A 26,239-nucleotide genomic window follows, 5' to 3' on the forward strand; every position below is an offset into this window, starting at 1 on the left:
TTCATTTAATGAAGCTCTAAGTTGATGCACAACATTGTGCAGACATACATATCTGAGTTTACATCTGGTCCATCCTTTATCTAAAATCTGTACCTGCATATGATGCAGATTGATAAACAGCAGTGTCAGGACTGTTGTTTTCTGTGTAATATTAAGGAGTGTGCTGCATGGGGATGTTCGTGTGAGATTATTGTTATTATTATTATTGTTATTTATGCAGGTGTGAACTTGAATTTATTTGATCTATCTGTCTGTCTGTCTATCTATCTATCTGTCTGTCTGTCTCAGGCTTCCTTTGGGTGATCCCTGGAATGTCCTGCGTCTGCTGTGTCCTGACGTAGGTGTGTGTTTGGTTTCCCTGGTGACGGTAGTCCTGTGCAGCAGATTGGTCAGGAACAGAGAAATGGTGGCAGCGGCCAACATCACTTCGGTAAGTTGCTGTCTCTGGGCTTGACTAAAAGATGTGAACTTGTGTTGTGGAATATCCTCAGTGTCATTGGACAAAGTCGAGCTTTCGGAGCACCAACCTTCTTTATATTTCTTCCAGGGTAAAAAAAATTTTTAAAAAGGGAATACGGTGAATTAATATTTGTACAATTAGGTAATGAACTCGTCTCTAAAAAACTACAAAAGAAGTTCTTGTTTGAAGGAACAGTTCTCTTCCAAAGTGAGCACATAAACAATGAGCACTTAAAGTAGGTAAGAATTCATTTAACCACACAAATAAAATCAACAGGAAATTGTCAGGACAAAGAAAGCAAACCGAAGAAAGACAAATTATTCGTCTCCGGTAATGAAAGCAAAGCAGGGAGAGATCAATTAAAGGCACCACCCTGAGCTGGGCTCTGATACGAGATAATGAAAATAACTAAATTGGATGTCTTGCAGGCAGTTAACTTTGGTAGAAAAAGGTTGAAAATGAGAATGTTTTCTTGATCAGGACCAAGATGAAACTAAAGGAGCTGGTCCTTTAAGGATGAATGATTCGGGTCCTTTGCTTTAGATAAAACAAATGCTTTCTACTTGTAAAAGTATTCTGTTATCTGGGGACCCAAAAAGAAATCACTTCAACCAAGGTACCTTTTGGCTTGTGGTTATGTTATTCTATGACATAAAGAAAATTAACATTTCCTTCGGTCCACCTGTAAAGTAAGCACACAAGAACGTCCTGTGGGTGGTGTTGTAGCTCCATGTCAGAAGTTACTTATCTGCAGCCATGCAGTGAATTGTCCTAGAAAGGTGAATGAAATTCCTTTCTGTGTATTTCTGATAACTGAGACAGTTTTAACCAGTTATTATGAACAAATTACATACTGGTTGAAAGTTTCACCAAAATCAGCAAAAACAGTTCAAAATGGTTGAAATCTGCTTGTTGTTGGTGGATTGCTGTTGAATTCTGGACCTGATGAAGGAAACATAAAGGAAAGCAGTTTATCTGACACAACGTGACGTGCATTTTACACTTGAGTACATCTAGTTCCTAAAAGTCAGCTCATCATTTTGTAATAATGTCATTTGTTATGATCAAGACATTGACGAAATGTCAAAACTGCTCTGTGAGCTCCACCCTGATTCCACACACGACGTGTGCGTGCACACACAGGTGATGACACTTTGCGAGCGCACGTCAGAAAACACGCCAACAAGCTGAAAGTTAGACAAAATGCAGTCATCCGTCATCCTAACCACTTAGTCCAATGAATGGTGGCGGGGAAGCTGAAGCCCATCCCAGCAGTGTTTGGGTGAAAGGCGGGGTACACCCTGGACAGCTCGCCAGTCCCTCCCTCACTGCCTTCTGATTTGAAATTAAATCCTGGTTCACCTCCAACTTCCTGAAATCAAACCAAAATTCTTCTCATTGGAACCAAATCTACACTTTCTAAAGTTCACAGCTTTTCCGTCTCTATCGACAACGTCCCTGTGCCCCCCCCCCCACACCACCACCACATCTGTTCTTGTCCAAAGTCTCGTATTAATTATTGCAATTCTCTTCTCTTCGGTCTGCCACAGAAATATCTTTATTAACTTCCTCACCGGGACCACATCACCCCGATCCTACAGCAGCTGAACTGGCTACCGGTTAGATCAACAATAGAGTTCAGTATCCTCCTGCGCACTTTTAAGGCCGTCCATAACCTCGCCCCCACTTATCTGTCGGATCTCCCTCAGGTCATTTGCCTCCATCAACATCACTAGGTGCGTTTCCATCACACCTAGAATTGGGCAAAAACTAAATTCTGCAATAAAAAACTTCTAATGAAAACACAAACATATGGAAAAAAGTCTCAAATATCACCAAAAAGTTTTTATACTTTCATCAGGAGGTTTTTCAGATGGTTTGATAGAGAAACGAATTGCGAAAGTGTAACGAAAACACTTGGACATGACGTGGGGGTCATGTGACCAGTTCATTTCCGGTAAAGATGGCGCGGTGTGAAACAAACAGCGAATATCAGACTTTTAGAAAAGAAAATGAGGAAGAAAAGCGTTGAAAAGTCGTAGCAAATTCTCCGCAGCGAGTAGAAAACCCCAAAATAACACTACATGGCTAACTGCAATTTTTGTAAAATCCTGCAAGAATAATGTTGTTGTTTGTTGAAACAACAATATCACTTTTATTTTGTGATGAAATGTAATGGAAACGCAGTGACTGTTCCTTCTTGCCGTCTCAGCACCATGGAGAGGAGAGCATTCGGTTACTCGGCTCCTCATCGCTGGAATTCTTTCCCACCAAACATCGACTGTTTAAATCCAGCCTCTAAACACACCTGTTCAAAATAACATTCTATAATTACGCTGTCCCACAGTTTTGTGTCTGCATTTTATTTATTTATTGTTTGCTGTTGTCGTTTTCTCCTTGCACAGTGACCTTGAGTGACCTGAAGTTATTTTTAAATAAAATGCATTAATATTTTGATAAATGAAAAAGAGCAGAGGGCGAGAGGACTGCAGACAGATTAGAGGAGACTAAGACGAGTTTTCTGCTCCAAACAGACCGAACCGAGACGAGGAAAGGAAGGCAGAGCAGGACAAGACAGGACAAGACGTAGAGAGGACAGAAGAAAGAGGAGTCGGACCAAAGGTCATCTCACTGCTTCAGCTGCTCTTTAGTTGTCATGACAACGGTCACGTTGACTGAGAGGTGGTTAGCGTGAGAGGAGCAGGCGGTGTGCTGCATTGTGCCTTTGCGAACCCTCCAACTCCTCACCACTGAGGAAAAACTGTACAGCACAGGACAATAACTCCTTCACGGTGAGCAACATGATGCTGTAAGGAGCGCAGCGGCGTGATGTATGCAGCGGTGGCGAGTTAAACACAGTGGAGTGGCGAAGAAGTGGAACTCCCGCTATGATGGGAGTCCAAGACTTTTGGTCACTAGGAGCACTATACCTCTAAAACTGCAGGTCTAACCTGGAAGTGACCCAGGTTCAGTTGAAGCCAAGACCATTGGTGATGTTTTCATGTAAAATATATGTGTCTTGAGCACAAAAGCTGAAGGAGGTATGAGAATTTGTTTGAGCCACGTAAGAGTTAAAAAAAGTAAGAGAGGAGCTAGCGTGTGTGAGCAAAAATGCAAAACCAGTGATTTCAATGATTGTAAAACTACGGTTTCCCCAAAACAGTAATAGATATTGATGTGAAAATTTAATTTTAAATCCCCCAATTCTTTGTGACTTGTTTCAAGCTTGAATGGTGTTATTAAGTGAAAGTATGTACGAAGAACTTTTTGAAAAGTTTTTGTAGATTTTTCAGATGTTTCCATTCATTTCAATGGCAAAATAAAAAGTTTAGAAAGTACAATATTTTAAAAAGCATAAAAGCGTCAGACAGCATTTCATTCCAGGAGACGTGATACCCAGCCTGCAAGGCCAGTCAGGGATCCAGATCCAGATGCCAGCTTTGTTTTGGGTCAAGCTAAGCTTCGTTTGGCTCAGCTTTGAGTCCTTAGTGGTCTCAGTCGGACTCCAAACAGCCGAATCGGGCCAGTTTCCACCAAAAACTTTTCCAAGATATTTCCACCCAACGGCTGAGCTCCAGAACCACAACCAGCCTGCCAGATTGGACCAGACTGGCATCCAGTCGCGGTCCAGCTCTATCACCGCATGAGTTTGAGTGCTAGTTGATCAGCATCGTCCACCACAGATCTTCCAGACTTAGCGACACACCAGGAAACCGCACACACCAACCAGCAGAAACCAGTAATTATAATTCTAGTTGTGTAGAAATCCTCCATAGAAAGAAGCATCAGACACATGACCTTCATCACGTCTCCAGCAGCATGAACCCTGCGGATCCACTTCTCCCGCGAGACCAGCTGATCAGATCCATGATTTATATTCAGAAGGAAATGCAGAAAGTCAGATAGACAGACGGACGATAGAAACAGCAGGCAGAGTGGGAACGGAAGGAGTGGAGACGCCTCCGTCCTCTCCCAGAGCAGTAGTAATAAAAGATGTCAATGGGTTGTATAACCACTGTGTTATTTCTTGGCTGATGGTTCTGAATGTTCTAGAACATGGAGACATCCATCTGGCCTTAAGAAAACCTGCAGAGGAGGAAATGTAGTTTGTTTTTTTTCCTTAGGTAGAACATGATCCTGCTGACCAAACAACAGAAGATGAGGAGAATGAAGAGACATCAGATGATGAAGATGAAGAGAGCTCACTTCATGGCAACCCTGATGAGGTTTCCACAGCAACCAAAATCCAACCGCTGGCTGAATGTCTAAAGGCCACAGCCCGGAAGGTTCTACATGACCTTGGGAGGATCCTGGCCATCGGCCTGCTGGGGCTGGCTGGTAAGACTGGGTGAACTAAACCCTCTAACATCTGATCATTGATCAACAAATGTACATGAAAAACCCGCCAGCCTGTCCAGGAATGCAATGACTTTGATAAATTTAGTTTTTACTTCTCCACGTATCAGAACAGTGGAGAGACAAACGTGGGCTGGGTGATTCATTGTGGTGCCACTGACAATCTTCCATCTGTTTGTAATGCAGAGGATGCATGGTTACTTTTACCAACATAGAGTTGCTGATAGGTGAGGACCAGCCTTAATAAAAAAAAAAAAAGAAAAAGGCCATCACTGAAAATAGAGTGGTGTTGCTGCACAGAAAACGGTTGGAAACTTCCAGAGCAGATGGTAGAATCACCAAGTTTAAGGGAAACCATTAGTGTGAGTAAACGTTTTGACCTGAAAGTTGGAATTGTCTTCTTTTTTCTACCCAGGCATCACGCTGCCCTCCGCCTTCTCAGCCATCTACTTCCTGCTGTTCATTGGCACGTGCACGTGGTGGGCGTGTCACCTTCCCATCAGCCACCTGGGCTTTAATGCATTGTGTGTGATGGTGGGCTTCTTCACAGGCGGCCACTTGGTTTGTGTGTACGTGTACCAGAATGTACTGGTCCAGGCCCTGTTCCCTCCCCACAGCCTGTGGGCCAGGTGAGTCTGGAGCTTGACATCAAGGCTGGAAGATTAGAAAATAAAGGTTTATCTAACTAAAACATCAATACCAATTAAAACAGGGACGTAGTATCATTTTGCACCTATTCTTAGCAGCTAAATTAGCAAGAATTCAAGCAAGGGGTGTTGTTTTCTTAGAACAATGTTACTTGCATAGAAGTAAAAAGTACTTATCCAAATAATTACTGGAGTAAAAGTAGAAAGTATCTAGCATAAAACCTACTGAAGTCTGATTTTATTAATCAAATCATTCAATCAAAATAATAAACAGCAATCATAAAACTCATTTACTTTAAACTTCACAAAAAAATCTTTAGAAATATAGCAGTCAAAGCAACACAAAAACATTTTGATTCATATTTTCTACCCAGAAGCGTTGTAATCTACTAGCCTAATCTACTAGCAGTAGCCTAACTTTACTTGAGTAAGAGCAGCTTATTGTCACTTTAGAATAAAGTTACTCAAGTTAAAACATTTTTGCCACAACTGCCAAGGTACAATTTACCCAGACACTTCCATCCATCTTCTGCTGCTTATCCGGGGTCGGGTCGCGGGGGCAGCAGCCTAAGCAGGGAAGCCCAGACTTCCCTCTCCCCAGCCACAACTCTGCGGGGGGGATCCCGAGGCGTTCCCAGGCCAGCCCAGAGATATAATCCCTCCAGCGTGTCCTGGGTCTTCACCGGGGTCTCCTCCCAGAGGGACGTGCCTGGAACACCTCACCAGGGAGGTCCAGGAGGCATCCTGACCAGATGTCCGAGCCACCTCAACTGGTTCCTCTCGATGCGGAGGAGCAGCGGCTCTACTCTGATCTCCTCCTGGATGACCGAGCTCCTCACCCTATCTCTAAGGGAGAGCCCGGCCACCCTGCGGAGGAAACCCATTTCAGCCGCCTGTATACGAGATCTCATTCTTTCGGTCACGACCCACAGCTCATGACCATAGGTGAGGGTAGGAACGTAGATCGACTGGTAAATGGAGAGCTTCGCCTTCTGGCTCAGCTCCTTCTTCACCACGACAGACCGGCGCAGAGTCCGCATTACTGCAGACGCCGCACCGATCTGTCTGTCCATCTCACGCTCCATCCTTCCCTCACTCGTGAACAAGACCCCGAGATATTTAAACTCCTCCACTTGAGGCAGGACCTGACTCCCGACCCGGAGAGGACAATCCACCCTATTCCGGCTGAGGACCATGGTCTCAGATTTGGAGGTGCTGATTCTCATCCCGGCCGCTTCACACTCGGCCACAAATCGCTCAAGTGAGAGCTGGAGATCACGACCAGATGAAGCCAACAGGACCACGTCATCTGCAAAAGGCAGGGACCCAATCCCGAGGCCACCAAGTCGGATCCCCTCAACACCTCGGCTGCACCTAGAAATTCTGTCCATATAAGTTATGAACAGAATCGGTGATAAAGGGCAGCCTTGGCGGAGTCCAACCCTCACCGGAAACGAATCCGACTTACTACCGGCAATGCGGACCAAGCTCTGACACCTGTTGTACAGGGACCGGACAGCTCGTACAAGGGGGTCCAGTACCCCATACTCCCGGAGTACCCCCCACAGGAGCCCCCGGGGGTCCACAAAGCACATGTAGACTGGTTGGGCAAACTCCCATGCCCCCTCCAGGACCCCAAAGAGGGTATAGAGCTGGTCCACTGTTCCGCGACCAGGACGAAAACCACACTGCTCCTCCTCAATCCGGGATTCGACTATCCGGCGGACCCTCCTCTCCAGGACCCCTGAATAGACCTTACCAGGGAGGCTGAGGAGTGTGATTCCTCTGTAATTGGAACACACCCTCCGGTCCCCCTTCTTAAAAAGGGGGACCACCACCCCAGTCTGCCAATCCAGCAGTACTGCCCCCGATGTCCACGCAATGCTGCAGAGGCGTGTCAGCCAGGACAGCCCCACAGCATGAAATGAAATTAAATGAAAAATACTTTATTAATCCCCAAAGGGAAATTCATAATTGTAGTATATAATAATAATAACTAGAGGAGGTCTTGTTCCGGAGGCTGATGGCTGCTGGCAGGAATGATCTTCTGTATCTTTCAGTCTTACATCGGACCTGAAGAAGCCTCTCACTGAACACACTTTGTTGCTTCATCACTGTGTTGTGGAGAGGGTGTGAAGGATCCTCCATCATCTTCATCAGCTTGTGCAGCATTCTTCTTTGGACAATCAGCTCCAGCGGCTCCAGAGTTACTCCAAGCACAGAAGCAGCTTTCTGGATCAGTTTGTTGATTCTCTTCAAGTCTCTGGTTCTGATGCTACTACCCCAGCAGATGCTGCAAAGCTGACTGCACTCTCCACAACAGACTTATAGAAGATATGCAACATCTTGGTGCAGACGTTAAACCATCTCAGCTTCCTTAAGAAGTACAGTCTGCTCTGACCTTTCTTGTAGATGTAGTCAGTGTTGCATTTCCAGTCCAGTTTGTTGTCCAGCTGAACTCCAAGATACTTGTATTCCTCCACCACCTCCACCTCCTCTCCCAGGATGGAAACAGTGCTTTGTTTATTCTTCTTCCTCCTGAAGTCAACAATCATCTCTTTTGTTTTGCTGCTATTTAATATGAGATGATTGTCACCGCACCATTTAACAAACTGACTGACCAGTTCTCTGTACTCTGCTTCTTGTCCATCCCTGATACACCCCACAACTGCAGAGTCATCAGAGTATTTCTGCAGATGACAGGACTCAGAGTTGTACTGGAAGTCTGAGGTGTACAGAGTGAAGAGGAATGGCCAGAGTACAGTTCCTTGTGGTGCACCAGTGCTGCTGACCTCCATCTCAGACACACAACCTTTCAGTCTCACAAACTGGGGTCTGTTTGTGAGGTAGTCATAGATCCAGGTGGTTGTGGAGGTATCCACCTGGAATTTATGGAGCTTCTCACATAACAAAGCAGGCTGAATGGTATTAAAAGCACTGAGAAATGAAAGAACATGACCCTCAGAGTGCTGCCTGAATGGTCCAGATGAGAGTGTGCTCTCTGGAGCAGGTATATGATGGCATCTTCAACCCCAAGTCCATTACGATATGCAGACTGGAATGGGTCCTGAAAGGTGTTTACTTGCTTGTTGAGGTGAGCCAGTAAGAGTCTCTCCAGGACTTTCATGATGTGAGATGTCAGGGCAACTGGTCTGTAGTCACTTGGTTCAGCTGGTTGTGTTTTTTTAGGCACTGGAACAAGGCAGGAGGTTTTCCACAGCACTGGGACTCTATTTTGTCTCAGACTGGTGTTGAAAAGGTGCTGGAGAATCGGACATAGTTGTTTTGAGCAGGTCTTGAGAACTCTGGGACTGACACCATCTGGACCTGCAGCCTTGTTCTGGTTCAGTTTCTCAAGTTGCTTCTTAACCTGATTGCAGGAGACAAACAAGGTGGAGGTCTCAGGATGTCCTGATGTGGAGGGAGATGAAGCTGTGTTCTGGTCCATGACTGAGCTGCAGGGTGACAGATTGGAGGCGTGACAGGAAAGCAGTGGGCTTATGGAGGGTGTGTGGTCTGTTGGGCTGGAGGTAGGGGGTGAACTGAACCTGTTGAAGAATATGTTCAGCTCATTAGCTCTGTCCAGACCTCCATCAGGCTGGTCCCCCTTTAACTTGAAGCCGGTGATCTTCTTCATTCCAGACCACACATCCCTCAGGTTATTCTGCTGGAGCTGACTTTCTAACTTCTTCCTGTAGTCCTCCTTGCACTTCTTAGTTTGTGTTTTAAGTTGTTTTTGTGTTGCCCTCAATAACTCCCTGTCTCCATCCCTGAAGGCTTTCTTTTTGATGTTCAGCAGCTTTTTCAGGTCACTGGTGATCCAGGGTTTGTTATTGGGGAAGCACCTCACTGTTCTTGTTGGGACGATGCTGTCCACACAGAAGCTCAATTCAATTCAATTCAACTTTATTTGTACAGCACCACTTCACAACAATGTTGTCACAGGGCACTTTACATACACGAATCAACATCCACATCATTTCGAGCCAATTCATACATATCCTATAATAGAAACCAACTGATTGCATCAAGTCATGACTTGGATCCAATCCTCCATCCTGAGCTGCACGAGGCGACAGTGGGAAGGAAAAAACTCCCCTTTAACAGGAAGAAAACCTCCGGCAGAACCCGGCTCAGGGAGGGCAGCCATCTGCCTCGACTGGTTGGGGTGGAGAGGACAGGAAAGACAGAACAACATGTACAACTGCACTTATTCAGGAAGACCTGCGGAAAAAAGGAGAAATAAGTTAGAAACTGCAATATTGTCATATATTTATACATTAATATATTAGAGAAATAGAGTGAGGTACTTCTCAGTGCATCAGGTAACATCCCCATTGCTACATAAGTAATGGATGGCTAGACTACCCATAACTATAAGAGCAATGAGCAGAACCTGAACAGTTGGGTCCCGTACATGCAGACTCCAACTCAGGAGATGCTCATATCCTAACTATAAGAATCATGGAAAAGGAAGGTTTTCAGCTCCATCTTAAAGGTGTGGAGGGAGTCTGCCTCCCGAACCCACGGTGGGAGCTGGTTCCATAAGAGAGGAGCCTGATAGCTAAAGGCCCTTCCTCCCATAGTACTCTTTGAGACTCTGGGAACCAGCAGTAAACCTGCAGTCTGAGAGCAAAGTGCTCTATTTGGAATATATGGAACTATAAGATCTTTTATGTACAATGGAGCTTGGTCATGGAGAGCTTTATATGTGAGGAGAAGAATTTTAAACTTTATCCTGGATTTAACAGGGAGCCAGTGTAGAGAGGCTAAAACTGGTGAAATATGATCTCTCCTGCTAGTCCTCATCAGAACCCTCGCTGCAGCATTTTGGATCAGATGGAGGCTTTTCAGGGCATATTTGGGACAACCCATAAATAAGGAATTGCAGTAATCCAGTCTGGAAGTAATAAAGGCATGGACTCATTTTTCTGCATCTTTCTGAGACAAGATGCTCCTAATTTTTGCAATATTACGCAGGTGGAAGAAGGCGGTTCTAGAAACCTGTTTTAAATGTGAGCTAAAAGACAAGTCCTGGTCAATAATGAGTCCAAGATTCCTCACAGTGGTACTGGAGGCCAGATTAATGCCATCCAGATTAATTACATAACTGAATAACTTTGTTCTAAGTTTTTCAGCCCAAAGATAACGACCTCTGTCTTGTCAGAGTTTAAAAGGAGAAAATTCAGAGTCATCCAGGTCTTGATGTCTGTAAGACATCTTTGTAATCTAAGAAACTGATTGGTTTCATCTGGCTTCATGGAGAGGTAGATCTGAGTATCATCTGCATAGAAATGAAAATTTATACCATGCTGCCGGATGATATTTCCTAAGGGAAGCATGTATAATGTGAACAGTATTGGTCCAAGTACAGAACCCTGAGGAACTCCATGACTTACCCTGGTGTGTGAGGAAGACTCATCATTTACATTTACAAACTGAAATCTATCAGATAAATATGACTGGAACCAGTCTAATGCGGTCCCTTTAATCCCAATAACATGTTCCAGCCTCTGTAGCAGAATATTGTGATCAATAGTGTTGAATGCAGCACTGAGATCTAAAAGAATGAGTTCAGACAGAAGTCCTTTATCTGAGGCCATGAGAAGATCATTAGACTTTCACCAGTTGCTGTCTCTGTGCTATGATGAGCTCTAAATCCTGACCGGAACTCTTCAGATTGTTTCTGCTCAGATAGGAACATAGTTGGGTTGAAACTGTTTTCTCAAGAATTTTAGACCAGAAGGGGAGATTAGATATTTGTCTATAATTAGCTAAAACTCCTGGATCCAGAGTTGTTTTTAAGCAACGGTTTAATTACAGCTGTCTTAAAATATTGAGGTACATATCCTGTTAATAGAGATGAACTGATCAGGTCCAGTACAGATGTATTGATTCAGAAACATATTTCCTTGAATAATCTGGTTGGGATGGGGTCTAAAACACAGGTTGACGGTTTAGATGAAGCTATTATGTTGGTTAACTCGGAGAGCTGTACAGGCAAGAAACGGTCCAAATGACCATCAGCTTCTAAAGACGTCTCTAAGGCTGCTGCAGATGAAATAACATTAGTAGTGTTCAGGTTATTACTGATTTCCTTCCTGATAGAAACTATTTTGTTTCCAAAGAAACTCAAAAAGTCGTCACAGCTGAGGTTGAAAGGAATAGATGGCTCAACGGCACTATGGCTCTTAGTCAGTCTGGTTCCAGTGCTGAAGAGAAACCTGGGGTTGTTCTTCTTCTCCTCTATCAATGATGAATAATAAGCTGTTCTAGCCACATGCAAGGCTTTTTTATACACTATTAAACTTTCTTTCCAGACTAAGCGACACTCTTCTAAGCCAGATGAACGCCATTTTCTTTCCAAACGTCATGATGTCTGTTTTAAAGCTTGAAGCTGGGAATTAAACCACCGGGCCGCTTCTTCTGACTGGTTCTCTTCTTCTTTAGAGGAGCAACATTATCTAGTGTTATACGCATTAAAGCTGTCATTCTAGCAACACATTCATGGACCTGTGTTGGAGTAAAGCTCGGATGGGTGTTTCCTGTCAGGTTAACACATGGTGTTGGAGGAAATACTGCTGAAATAGACTTCTTAAATTTGTTAACAACACTATCTGACAAACATCGACTGTAATGAATTTTCTTCTCAGCCCTTGTGTAATCAAGTCAAGTAAACTTAAAAGTTATTAAAAAATGATCAGACAGAACAGGGTTATGAGGAAAAACTGTTAGTTGATCACTTTTGATGCCACATGTCAGAAGAAGATCCAGAGTGTGATGATTTTTTGTTTTGTTTTTTTAAGTTTCAGTCTCTAATTTTCATATTTTTCATGTTAGTTTAGATTTCTTGTTTGCTGTTTTTGGGCTGTAAGGTGTGGCTGTAGATCCATGATTCTGACTTGAGCTGTACATATCCAGAGTCAGAATAGCGCGGTTGACTGATGAAGCACGTAATCAGGGCTCCGCTTTTGGTTTAGTTGAAGCAGATACCTAGAAAATAAGCGGATATGTTGAATCCGCAGTGGGATGCAAACCTGCTCAGTCATCGCTTTTATTGATCCATCTGTTCTCTCTGATTCTGATTTGTTTTTGTCTAGACTCTTTGGTCTAAAGGACATCATCGTACCAGGAAACTGCTCCATGCCTGATGAGCTTGGCCTTAACACTGATCACACTTGGCCAATTTATGTCAACCCAGGCATCCTCTTCCTCCTTTATGCTGCTGTGACAACGGTCCTCAAATCAGGAGGTCACCAGGTGTGTGTGTCTTTTTACACGAGTGTCTTCACCCAAAGGGCTGATAAATTTAAAATCTTCTCCAAAGCTTCACTTACATAAAAAATATTGGAGAGTAGGAGTTTGAACGGTGGATTGCAAAGCTGGCTTTAAGAAAACTATTGATGAGATTGTGTACATATTGTAAATGTTGTAGATATTTGGCTGGCACACTGTATATATTGCTGCACTTTGGTTGATGAATAATAAATCACCTCAACAAAACCACAACGTTGCCATTAGTCATTAGGAACGGCACACAACCCTGTGACATTATGTCATGAACAATCTTGAAAGACTGTCTTGGTGCTGTGGTTCTTCCTGTCTTCCAGTGTTGATCTCCTGTCTTTCTCTGATGACTATTTACTGACATGACAACCGGCCCAGGAGGGAGGGGCATCAGCCCTTAGCTGTAATTGGTCCAGCCCAGGATCAATCGGTCAATATAGCCATTCCCTTCATGATTAGAACCATTAGTTTAAGAGAAAAAAAAGAGCCGCAGGTCGACCCAAACTTGCCATCGGCCAACTGGGTAAATCCTCGATATGCCCAGTGGCCAGTCCAGCCATGCCTTGACTCAACAAAATCTGTAACAGTGCTGGCTAACCAGAAAAAAGAGAGCAATCACTGTAATATAAAGGTTTCAGTCTCTTTAAAACAACATACAACACATCCTGACTGTTGTCACGTGAGCCTTCTTTCTCATCTGTAACTTTGATCCATAAACAGGGTTTGCAGCAGACTCAGACGGTACAGCAGAGCCTGCTGGAAATATGCAACATTTAGATCAGGGTAGGAGCTTCATCACCTTAGGTGTTTCAAGATTCTAAAATGTAAATGATGAAGTAGCTACAGACAGCTGCTTATTGGCAGAACAAGGAAGCTTTGAGCTCAAAGACAGATCAGATGTGTTTAACTCCAAAATAAAGCAAGTTGTCGGCTTTTATTTGTTTTTATCTTCTTCAGGTTGGGCAGCAGAGGAAATTGGAAGAGTTGGGGGAAGATTTGGTGGAGTTACGGACATGGACTCAGCAGATAGGTGACTGTGATGATGACACACAGGTAAAAATGTCCACTTTTCATTTGTGTTTCTTTTCCATCCATCCATCATCATCATCGTTCGTTCGTCTGTCCGTCAATCACCGGGCAAGTACAGAGAATGAGGCAAACTTTTAATCCAACATCATTGATGTTTCAGATGACACTCGTGTCCACAACACCAGAAAGTCAAGAAAGACCTGTGACTGAAGAAAGTCCACCAGATCTCGGTAAGGTTTTCCCCTGCTGCCTCCAGATACACAAATGATACTCAAAGATTTCCTTTTCCAGGAAATGAAATAATGGTTCAACTGGAAATAAAATCTGACACGATGAAGTTTATAATTCATTGTATTCTGTTTTAATTTACTTTTTTCACAACATCCCAACCTTTTTCTTTGGAATTGTGGTTTTCATAAAGAAGAAATCGTATGACAGAGCTAAACCTTGAAAATGTAAGAGAACATTCTGCTTGTCTGAAAATGGAAGTATCAAATTACATCGTGCCTTTTTTAAAGCTGTGCACAAATCCATTCAATATGAAGCTTTTAGTGAGAAATTGAAAACACTTAACCAATGAATGGTTGTTATTGAGATATTTACTAAGTGTGTCGGAGTAACTGTGACAATCAAACACACTGTTAATTCACTGTGATGTAACTGTTTTCTGCAGGTGAAGGTGAGGCTGATAGTGCACGGCCACAAGAAAGCCCATTGTTCCTGCTGGGAAAGGTGGTCATGCAGCAAAGTTACGTCTGTGCTCTGATAGCCATGATGGTAACCTGATTTCAGATGTTCTTAAACCAGCTCAACATAGTTAATTTTAGGTTAATATTTATTGTTAAATAATCCCTCAATGTATGTTTTTAATGTTTTTAGGTTTGGAGCATCACATACCACAGCTGGCTAACATTTGTCCTTCTTCTGTGGGCTTGTCTGATCTGGATCCTTCGTTCAAGGTACAAAGGCTGAGATCAAGGTTGAGACTGACGTCGAGGCTGAGAAAGAGAATGAGACTAAGGATGAGGATGAGGCTGAGAAAGAGAATGAGACTAAGGATGAGGATGAGGCTGAGAAAGAGAATGAGACTAAGCATGAGGATGAGGCTGAGAAAGAGAATGAGACTAAGGATGAGGCTGAGAAAGAGAATGAGACTAAGGATGAGGCTGAGGCTGAGAAAGAGAATGAGACTAAGGATGAGGCTGAGAAAGAGAATGAGACTAAGGATGAGGATGAGGCTGAGAAAGAGAACGTGACTAAGGATGAGGATGAGGCTGAGAAAGAGAACGGGACTAAGGATGAGGATGAGGCTGAGAAAGAGAATGAGACTAAGGATGAGGATGAGGCTGAGAAAGAGAATGAGACTAAGGATGAGGATGAGGCTGAGAAAGAGAACAAGACTAAGGATGAGGATGAGGCTGAGAAAGAGAATGAGACTAAGGATGAGGGTGAGAAAGAGAATGAGACTCAGGATGAGGATGAGGCTGAGAAAGAGAATGAGACTAAGGATGAGGATGAGGCTGAGAAAGAGAATGAGACTAAGCATGAGGATGAGGGTGAGAAAGAGAATGAGACTAAGCATGAGGATGAGGCTGAGAAAGAGAATGAGACTAAGGATGAGGATGAGGCTGAGAAAGAGAATGAGACTAAGGATGAGGATGAGGCTGAGAAAGATAATGAGACTAAAGATGAGGATGAGGCTGAGAAAGAGAATGAGACTAAGGATGAGGATGTAACTGACGTCAGGGCTGTGGAAGAGAATGAGACTAAGTCTGAGGATGAGGCTGAGAAAGAGAATGAGACTAAGGATGAGGATGAGGGTGAGAAAGAGAATGAGACTAAGGATGAGGATGAGGCTGAGAAAGAGAATGAGACTAAGCATGAGGATGAGGCTGAGAAAAAGAATGAGACTAAGGATGAGGATGAGGCTGAGAAAGAGAATGAGACTAAGGATGAGGATGAGGCTGAGAAAGAGAATGAGACTAAGGATGAGGATGAGGCTGAGAAAGAGAATGAGACTAAGGATGAGGATGAGGCTGAGAAAGATAATGAGACTAAAGATGAGGATGAGGCTGAGAAAGAGAATGAGACTAAGGATGAGGATGTAACTGACGTCAGGGCTGTGGAAGAGAATGAGACTAAGGATGAGGCTGAGAAAGAGAACGAGACTAAGGATGAGGATGAGGCTGAGAAAGAGAATGAGACTAAGGATGAGGATGAGGCTGAGAAAGAGAATGAGACACAGGATGAGGATGAGGCTGAGAAAGAGAATGAGACTAAGGATGAGGATGAGGCTGATGTCGAGGCTGAGGAACAGAATGAGACTAAGGATGAGGCTGAGAAAGAGAACGAGACTAAGGATGAGGATGAGGCTGAGAAAGAGAATGAGACTAAGGATGAGGATGAGGCTGAGAAAGAGAATGAGACACAGGATGAGGATGAGGCTGAGAAAGAGAACGAGACTAAGGATGAGGATGAGGCTGAGAAAGAGAATGAGACTAAGGATGAGGATGAGGCTGAGAAAGAGAATGAGACTAAGGATGAGGCTGAGAAAGAGAACGAGACTAAGGATGAGGATGAGTCTGACAAAGAGAACGAGACTAAGGATGAGGCTGAGACTGACGTCGAGGCTGAGGAAGAGAATGAGACTAAGGATGAGGATGAGGCTGAGAAAGAGAATGAGACTCAGGATGGGGATGAGGCTGAGAAAGAGAATGAGACTAAGGATGAGGATGAGGCTGAGAAAGAGAATGAGACTAAGGATGAGGATGAGGGTGAGAAAGAGAATGAGACTAAGGATGAGGATGAGGGTGAGAAAGAGAACAAGACTAAGGATGAGGATGAGGCTGAGAAAGAGAATGAGACTAAGGATGAGGATGAGGCTGAGAAAGAGAATGAGACACAGGATGAGGCTGAGAAAGAGAACGAGACTAAGGATGAGGATGAGGCTGAGAAAGAGAATGAGACTAAGGATGAGGATGAGGCTGATGTCGAGGCTGAGGAACAGAATGAGACTAAGGATGAGGATGAGGCTGAGAAAGAGAACGAGACTAAGGATGAGGATGAGGCTGAGAAAGAGAATGAGACTAAGGATGAGGATGAGGCTGAGAAAGAGAATGAGACTGAGGATGAGGCTGAGAAAGAGAATGCGACTCAGGATGAGGATGAGGCTGAGAAAGAGAACGAGACTAAGGATGAGGATGAGGCTGAGAAAGAGAATGAGACTAAGGATGAGGATGAGGCTGAGAAAGAGAATGAGACTAAGGATGAGGATGAGAAAGAGAACGAGACTAAGGATGAGGATGAGGCTGAGAAAGAGAACGAGACTAAGGATGAGGATGAGGCTGAGAAAGAGAATGAGACTCAGGATGAGGATGAGGCTGAGAAAGAGAACAAGACTAAGGATGAGGCTGAGAAAGAGAATGAGACTCGGGATGAGGATGAGGCTGAGAAAGAGAATGAGACTAAGGATGAGGATGAGTCTGAGAAAGAGAACGAGACTAAGCATGAGGATGAGGCTGAGAAAGAGAACGAGACTAAGGATGAGGATGAGTCTGAGAAAGAGAATGAGACTAAGGATGAGGATGAGTCTGAGAAAGAGAATGAGACTAAGGATGAGGATGAGGCTGAGAAAGAGAATGAGACTAAGGATGAGGATGAGGCTGAGAAAGAGAATGAGACTAAGGATGAGGATGAGGCTGAGAAAGAGAATGAGACACAGGATGAGGATGAGGCTGAGAAAGAGAACGAGACTGAGGATGAGGCTGATGTCGAGGCTGAGGAACAGAATGAGACTAAGGATGAGGATGAGAAAGAGAATGAGACTCAGGATGAGGATGAGGCTGAGAAAGAGAATGAGACTAAGGATGAGGATGAGGCTGAGAAAGAGAATGAGACTAAGGATGAGGCTGAGAAAGAGAATGCGACTCAGGATGAGGATGAGGCTGAGAAAGAGAACGAGACTAAGGATGAGGATGAGGCTGAGAAAGAGAATGAGACTAAGGATGAGGATGAGGCTGAGAAAGAGAATGAGACTAAGGATGAGGATGAGAAAGAGAACGAGACTAAGGATGAGGATGAGGCTGAGAAAGAGAACGAGACTAAGGATGAGGATGAGGCTGAGAAAGAGAATGAGACTAAGGATGAGGATGAGGCTGAGAAAGAGAACAAGACTAAGGATGAGGATGAGGCTGAGAAAGAGAATGAGACTCAGGATGAGGATGAGGCTGAGAAAGAGAACAAGACTAAGGATGAGGCTGAGAAAGAGAATGAGACTCGGGATGAGGATGAGGCTGAGAAAGAGAATGAGACTAAGGATGAGGATGAGTCTGAGAAAGAGAACGAGACTAAGCATGAGGATGAGGCTGAGAAAGAGAACGAGACTAAGGATGAGGATGAGTCTGAGAAAGAGAATGAGACTAAGGATGAGGATGAGTCTGAGAAAGAGAATGAGACTAAGGATGAGGATGAGGCTGAGAAAGAGAATGAGACTAAGGATGAGGATGAGGCTGAGAAAGAGAATGAGACTAAGGATGAGGATGAGGCTGAGAAAGAGAATGAGACACAGGATGAGGATGAGGCTGAGAAAGAGAACGAGACTGAGGATGAGGCTGATGTCGAGGCTGAGGAACAGAATGAGACTAAGGATGAGGATGAGAAAGAGAATGAGACTCAGGATGAGGATGAGAAAGAGAATGAGACTCAGGATGAGGATGAGGCTGAGAAAGAGAATGAGACTAAGGATGAGGATGAGGCTGAGAAAGAGAATGAGACTAAGGATGAGGCTGAGAAAGAGAATGAGACTCAGGATGAGGATGAGGCTGAGAAAGAGAATGAGACTAAGGATGAGGCTGAGAAAGAGAACGAGACTAAGGATGAGGCTGAGAAAGAGAATGAGACTAAGGATGAGGATGAGGCTGAGAAAGAGAATGAGACTAAGGATGAGGATGAGGCTGAGAAAGAGAATGAGACTAAGGATGAGGATGAGGCTGAGAAAGAGAACAAGACTAAGGATGAGGATGAGGCTGAGAAAGAGAATGAGACTCAGGATGAGGATGAGGCTGAGAAAGAGAACGAGACTAAGGATGAGTCTGAGAAAGAGAACGAGACTAAGGATGAGGATGAGGCTGAGAAAGAGAATGAGACTAAGGATGAGGATGAGGCTGAGAAAGAGAATGAGACTAAGGATGAGGATGAGGCTGAGAAAGAGAATGAGACTGAGGATGAGGATGAGGCTGAGAAAGAGAATGAGACTAAGGATGAGGCTGAGAAAGAGAATGCGACTCAGGATGAGGATGAGGCTGAGAAAGAGAATGAGACTAAGGATGAGGATGAGGCTGAGAAAGAGAACGAGACTGAGGATGAGGCTGAGAAAGAGAATGCGACTCAGGATGAGGATGAGGCTGAGAAAGAGAATGAGACTAAGGATGAGGATGAGGCTGAGAAAGAGAATGAGACTAAGGATGAGGCTGAGAAAGAGAACGAGACTAAGGATGAGTCTGAGAAAGAGAATGAGACTAAGGATGAGGATGAGGCTGAGAAAGAGAATGAGACTAAGGATGAGGATGAGGGTGAGAAAGAGAACAAGACTAAGGATGAGGATGAGGCTGAGAAAGAGAATGAGACTCAGGATGGGGATGAGGCTGAGAAAGAGAATGGGACTAAGGATGAGGATGAGGGTGAGAAAGAGAACAAGACTAAGGATGAGGCTGAGAAAGAGAATGAGACTCAGGATGGGGATGAGGCTGAGAAAGAGAATGGGACTAAGGATGAGGATGAGGCTGAGAAAGAGAACAAGACTAAGGATGAGGCTGAGAAAGAGAATGAGACTAAGGATGAGGATGAGTCTGAGAAAGAGAACGAGACTAAGCATGAGGATGAGGCTGAGAAAGAGAACGAGACTAAGGATGAGGATGAGTCTGAGAAAGAGAATGAGACTAAGGATGAGGCTGAGACTGACGTCGAGGCTGAGGAAGAGAATGAGACTAAGGATGAGGCTGAGACTGACGTCGAGGCTGAGGAAGAGAATGAGACCAAGGATGAGGATGAGACTGAGGACGAGAATGATTCTAAAGATGGGGATGAGAACCAGACTGAAGATGAGGGTGAGACTGAGGCTGAGGATATGACCAAAGATGAGGAAGAAGACAAGACTGAGTCTGAGGCTAAGGATGATACTGTGACTAAAGATGAGGATGAGGCGGAGAAAGAGAATGAGACTCAGGATGAGGATGAGGCTGAGAAAGAGAACGAGACTAAGGATGAGTCTGAGAAAGAGAACGAGACTAAGGATGAGGATGAGGCTGAGAAAGAGAATGAGACTAAGGATGAGGATGAGGCTGAGAAAGAGAATGAGACTGAGGATGAGGATGAGGCTGAGAAAGAGAATGAGACTAAGGATGAGGCTGAGAAAGAGAATGCGACTCAGGATGAGGATGAGGCTGAGAAAGAGAATGAGACTAAGGATGAGGATGAGGCTGAGAAAGAGAATGAGACTGAGGATGAGGCTGAGAAAGAGAATGCGACTCAGGATGAGGATGAGGCTGAGAAAGAGAATGAGACTAAGGATGAGGATGAGGCTGAGAAAGAGAATGAGACTAAGGATGAGGATGAGGGTGAGAAAGAGAACAAGACTAAGGATGAGGATGAGGCTGAGAAAGAGAATGAGACTCAGGATGGGGATGAGGCTGAGAAAGAGAATGGGACTAAGGATGAGGATGAGGGTGAGAAAGAGAACAAGACTAAGGATGAGGCTGAGAAAGAGAATGAGACTCAGGATGGGGATGAGGCTGAGAAAGAGAATGGGACTAAGGATGAGGATGAGGCTGAGAAAGAGAACAAGACTAAGGATGAGGCTGAGAAAGAGAATGAGACTAAGGATGAGGATGAGTCTGAGAAAGAGAACGAGACTAAGCATGAGGATGAGGCTGAGAAAGAGAACGAGACTAAGGATGAGGATGAGTCTGAGAAAGAGAATGAGACTAAGGATGAGGCTGAGACTGACGTCGAGGCTGAGGAAGAGAATGAGACTAAGGATGAGGCTGAGACTGACGTCGAGGCTGAGGAAGAGAATGAGACCAAGGATGAGGATGAGACTGAGGACGAGAATGATGCTAAAGATGGGGATGAGAACCAGACTGAAGATGAGGGTGAGACTGAGGCTGAGGATATGACCAAAGATGAGGAAGAAGACAAGACTGAGTCTGAGGCTAAGGATGATACTGTGACTAAAGATGAGGATGAGGCGGAGAATGAGAACAAGGCTTAGAATGAATTTGAGATCAAGGCTGTTGGTGAGGGTGAAAACAGGGCTCAAGATGAGGATAAGACTGATGATAGGGTTGATTGGTTGAGGGTGTGAATGTGTCGGTGTGTATGGGTGTGGTTTCCCCACAAAGAGAATACAGAAATACAGACTTATTGATACTGGTCTACAATTGCATTTCTTATGGTCAATATGACCAAAAGTGTCCACAAAGCAATTACTCTGTTACTAAAGGCTTGCCACAAGGCCAAGACCTGACTTTAATTAGTTATGAAATAACTAAATGATAACTGAATGATAATTCCTGCTGCCAGTAATCTACCCAGCATGAGGCACACTTGACACAAACAATGTAGTAAGGCATCTCAACTGGAAAATAAGAGCCACAAACGTGAATTCAACATGAGGCCTACAGGTTGTAACTGTCAAAGCTAAGTGGCTAACTGTTAGCATCCAAAGCATTCAGACATGGGCCAGAAAACAGCCGTCAAACTTCAACTTAACAAATAATAGCTTTGGGACTTATATAACACAAGATTGAAACACAAATAATGTTGAACACTTTTATATACGCACACTATTAATTTGACTGATATATCCGTGTCATGACGATACTTCTCAGAGCCATGTTGTGTGCAGAAAATTACACATTAGTGCTTTCGCGTGGCCACCTAGCGGCGGAACATATTAACTACAAGTAAACACACTAAACAAAAATATACTATGAAGGAAGGGCTGAACAGGTACATAACAGTCTTTTATACAAGGGGTAGTGAAGGTGACGACGAAGATAAGGCTGAGGATGAGGACAAAGCCAAGATTTAAGATAAGGCTAAAGCTCAAGTTGAGGATGAGCCTGAGGCTAAAGATGATAAGACTGAGGCTGACGATGACACTGAGGGTAAAGATGAGGCTGATGCTACGGCAGAGGTTGAAGGTGGGAATAAGACTGAGGCTAAGCATGAGACTGAGGTTGAGGATAAGGGGGAGGATGGGGGTGACAACAAGGCTGACAATGAGACTAAGGCTGAGAATGAGAGTGAGGATGAGGATGAGACTGAAGCTGATGATGAGGGTGAAGATCACGGTGAATATGAGGATGAGGGTGAGGATAACGGTGGAGATGAGGATGAGACTAAAGCTGAGGATGAGGGTGAGGATAACGGTGAAGATGAGGATGAGGGTGAGGATAACGGTGAAGATGAGGATGAGACTAAAGCTGAGGATGAGGATCACGGTGAAGATGAGGATGAGACAAAAGCTGAGGATAAGGGTGAGGATAATGTTGAAGATGAGGATGAGGGTGAGGATAACGGTGAAGCTGACAATGAGGGTGAGGATAATGGTGAAGATGAGGATGAGGGTGAGGATGACGGTGAAGATGAGGGTGAGGATAACGGTGAAGATAAGGATGAGGGTGAGGATCACGGTGAAGATGAGGATGAGACAAAAGCTGAGGATAAGGGTGAGGATAATGTTGAAGATGAGGGTGAGGATAACGGTGAAGCTGACGATGAGGGTGGGGATAACGGTGAAGATGAGGATGAGGGTGAGGATAACGGTGAAGATGAGGATGAGGGTGAGGATAACGGGGAAGATAAGGATGAGGGTGAGGATAACGGTGAAGATGAGGGTGAGGATAACGGTGAAGATGAGGATGAGGGTGAGGATAACGGTGAAGATGAGGGTGAGGATAACGGGGAAGATGAGGATGAGGGTGAGGATAACGGGGAAGATGAGGATGAGGGTGAGGATAATGGTGAAGATGAGGATGAGGGTGAGGATGAGGGTGAGGATAACGGTGAAGATGAGGATGAGGGTGAGGATAATGGTGAAGGTGAGGATGAGGGTGAGGATAATGGGGAAGATGAGGATGAGGGTGAGGATAACGGTGAAGATGAGGGTGAGGATAACGGGGAAGATGAGGATGAGGGTGAGGATAACGGGGAAGATGAGGTTGAGGGTGAGGATAACGGTGAAGATGAGGGTGAGGATAACGGGGAAGATGAGGGTGAGGATAACGGGGAAGATGAGGATGAGGGTGAGGATAATGGTGAAGATGAGGATGAGGGTGAGGATAACAGTGAAGATGAGGATGAGGGTGAGGATAACGGTGAAGATGAGGATGAGGGTGAGGATAACGGTGAAGATGAGGATGAGACTAAAGCTGAGGATGAGGGTGAGGATCACGGTGAAGATGAGGATGAGACTAAAGCTGAGGATGAGGGTGAGGATAACAGTGAAGATGAGGATGAGGGTGAGGATAACGGTGAAGATGAGGATGAGGGTGAGGATAACGGTGAAGATGAGGATGAGACTAAAGCTGAGGATGAGGGTGAGGATCACGGTGAAGATGAGGATGAGACTAAAGCTGAGGATGAGGGTGAGGATAACAGTGAAGATGAGGATGAGGGTGAGGATAACGGTGAAGCTGACAATGAGGGTGAGGATAATGGTGAAGATGAGGATGAGGGTGAGGATAACGGTGAAGATGAGGATGAGGGTGAGGATAACGGGGAAGATGAGGATGAGGGTGAGGATAATGGGGAAGATGAGGATGAGGGTGAGGATAATGGTGAAGATGAGGATGAGGGTGAGGATAATGGTGAAGATGAGGATGAGGGTGAGGATAACGGTGAAGATGAGGATGAGGGTGAGGATAACGGTGAAGATGAGGATGAGGGTGAGGATAACGGTGAAGATGAGGATGAGGGTGTGGATAACGGTGAAGATGAGGATGAGGGTGAGGATAACGGTGAAGATGAGGATGAGGGTGAGGATAACGGGGAAGATGAGGATGAGGGTGAGGATAACGGTGAAGATGAGGGTGAGGATAATGGTGAAGATGAGGATGAGGGTGAGGATCACGGTGAAGATGAGGATGAGACTAAAGCTGAGGATGAGGGTGAGGATAACAGTGAAGATGAGGATGAGGGTGAGGATAATGTTGAAGATGAGGATGAGGGTGAGGATAACGGTGAAGCTGACGATGAGGGTGAGGATAACGGTGAAGATGAGGATGAGGGTGAGGATAACGGTGAAGATGAGGATGAGGGTGAGGATAACGGTGAAGATAAGGATGAGGGTGTGGATAACGGTGAAGATAAGGATCAGGATGAGGATAACGGTGAAGATGAGGATGAGGGTGAGGATAATGGTGAAGATGAGGATGAGGGTGAGAATAACGGGGAAGATGAGGATGAGACTAAAGCTGAGGATAAGGGTGAGGATAATGTTGAAGATGAGGATGAGGGTGAGGATAACGGTGAAGATGAGGGTGAGGATAATGGTGAAGATGAGGATGAGGGTGAGGATAATGGTGAAGATGAGGATGAGGGTGACGATAACGGTGAAGATAAGGATGAGGGTGAGGATAACGGTGAAGATGAGGGTGAGGATAACGGGGAAGATGAGGATGAGGGTGAGGATAACGGTGAAGATGAAGATGAGGGTGAGGATAACGGTGAAGCTGACATAGAGGGTGAGGATAATGGTGAAGATGAGGATGAGGGTGAGGATAACGGTGAAGATGAGGATGAGGGTGAGGATAACGGGGAAGATGAGGATGAGGGTGAGGATAACGGGGAAGATGAGGATGAGGGTGAGGATAATGGTGAAGATGAGGATGAGGGTGAGGATAACGGTGAAGATGAGGATGAGGGTGAGGATAACGGTGAAGATGAGGATGAGGGTGAGGATAACGGTGAAGATGAGGATGAGGGTGAGGATAACGGTGAAGATAAGGATGAGGGTGAGGATAACGGTGAAGATGAGGATGAGGGTGAGGATAACGGTGAAGATGAGGATGAGGGTGAGGATAACGGGGAAGATGAGGATGAGGGTGAGGATAACGGGGAAGATGAGGATGAGGGTGAGGATAACGGAGAAGATGAGGGTGATGATAATGGTGAGGATGAGGGTGAGGATAACGGTGAAGATGAGGGTGAGGATAACGGGGAAGATGAGGGTGAGGATAACGGTGAAGATGAGGATGAGCGTGAGGATAATGGTGAAGATGAGGATGAGGGTGAGGATAACGGTGAAGATGAGGGTGAGGATAATGGTGAAGATGAGGATGAGGGTGAGGATAACGGTGAAGATGAGGGTGTGGATAACGGGGAAGATGAGGATGAGGATAACGGGGAAGATGAGGGTGAGGATAACGGGGAAGATGAGGGTGAGGATAACGGGGAAGATGAGGATGAGGGTGAGGATAACGGTGAAGATAAGGGTGAGGATAATGGTGAAGATGAGGATGAGGGTGAGCATAACGGGGAAGATGAGGATGAGGGTGAGGATAACGGGGAAGATGAGGATGAGGGTGAGCATAAAGGGGAAGATGAGGATGAGGGTGAGGATAACGGTGAAGATGAGGGTGAGGATAACGGTGAAGATGAGGGTGAGGATAATGGTGAAGATGAGGATGAGGGTGAGGATCACGGTGAAGATGAGGATGAGACTAAAGCTGAGGATGAGGGTGAGGATAACAGTGAAGATGAGGATGAGGGTGAGGATAATGTTGAAGATGAGGATGAGGGTGAGGATAACGGTGAAGCTGACGATGAGGGTGAGGATAACGGTGAAGATGAGGATGAGGGTGAGGATAACGGTGAAGATGAGGATGAGGGTGAGGATAACGGTGAAGATAAGGATGAGGGTGTGGATAACGGTGAAGATAAGGATCAGGATGAGGATAACGGTGAAGATGAGGATGAGGGTGAGGATAATGGTGAAGATGAGGATGAGGGTGAGAATAACGGGGAAGATGAGGATGAGACTAAAGCTGAGGATAAGGGTGAGGATAATGTTGAAGATGAGGATGAGGGTGAGGATAACGGTGAAGATGAGGGTGAGGATAATGGTGAAGATGAGGATGAGGGTGAGGATAATGGTGAAGATGAGGATGAGGGTGACGATAACGGTGAAGATAAGGATCAGGATGAGGATAACGGTGAAGATGAGGATGAGGGTGAGGATAATGGTGAAGATGAGGATGAGGGTGAGAATAACGGGGAAGATGAGGATGAGACTAAAGCTGAGGATAAGGGTGAGGATAATGTTGAAGATGAGGATGAGGGTGAGGATAACGGTGAAGATGAGGGTGAGGATAATGGTGAAGATGAGGATGAGGGTGAGGATAATGGTGAAGATGAGGATGAGGGTGACGATAACGGTGAAGATAAGGATGAGGGTGAG

General features: G+C 44.9%; 1 protein-coding gene across 3 annotated transcripts in view; it reads left to right on the top strand.

Moving 5' to 3' along the window:
* Window positions 1-26,239, top strand: part of piezo1 (piezo type mechanosensitive ion channel component 1 (Er blood group)) — a 175,267-nt gene that overhangs the window by 56,216 nt on the left and 92,812 nt on the right. For all 3 annotated transcript variants that reach the window (XM_079249118.1, XM_079249119.1, XM_079249120.1), the window contains exons 4-11: window positions 289-430; window positions 4,585-4,798; window positions 5,232-5,445; window positions 12,564-12,723; window positions 13,708-13,803; window positions 13,940-14,009; window positions 14,453-14,556; window positions 14,659-14,738. In XM_079249118.1, the coding sequence (XP_079105244.1) occupies window positions 289-430; window positions 4,585-4,798; window positions 5,232-5,445; window positions 12,564-12,723; window positions 13,708-13,803; window positions 13,940-14,009; window positions 14,453-14,556; window positions 14,659-14,738 (1,080 nt within the window). The remainder of the gene's footprint in view (window positions 1-288; window positions 431-4,584; window positions 4,799-5,231; window positions 5,446-12,563; window positions 12,724-13,707; window positions 13,804-13,939; window positions 14,010-14,452; window positions 14,557-14,658; window positions 14,739-26,239) is intronic.

This window comes from Telmatherina bonti (assembly GCF_933228915.1).
Source record: "Telmatherina bonti genome assembly, chromosome: 11".
In the NCBI taxonomy this organism is placed as follows: Eukaryota; Metazoa; Chordata; class Actinopteri; order Atheriniformes; family Telmatherinidae; genus Telmatherina; species Telmatherina bonti.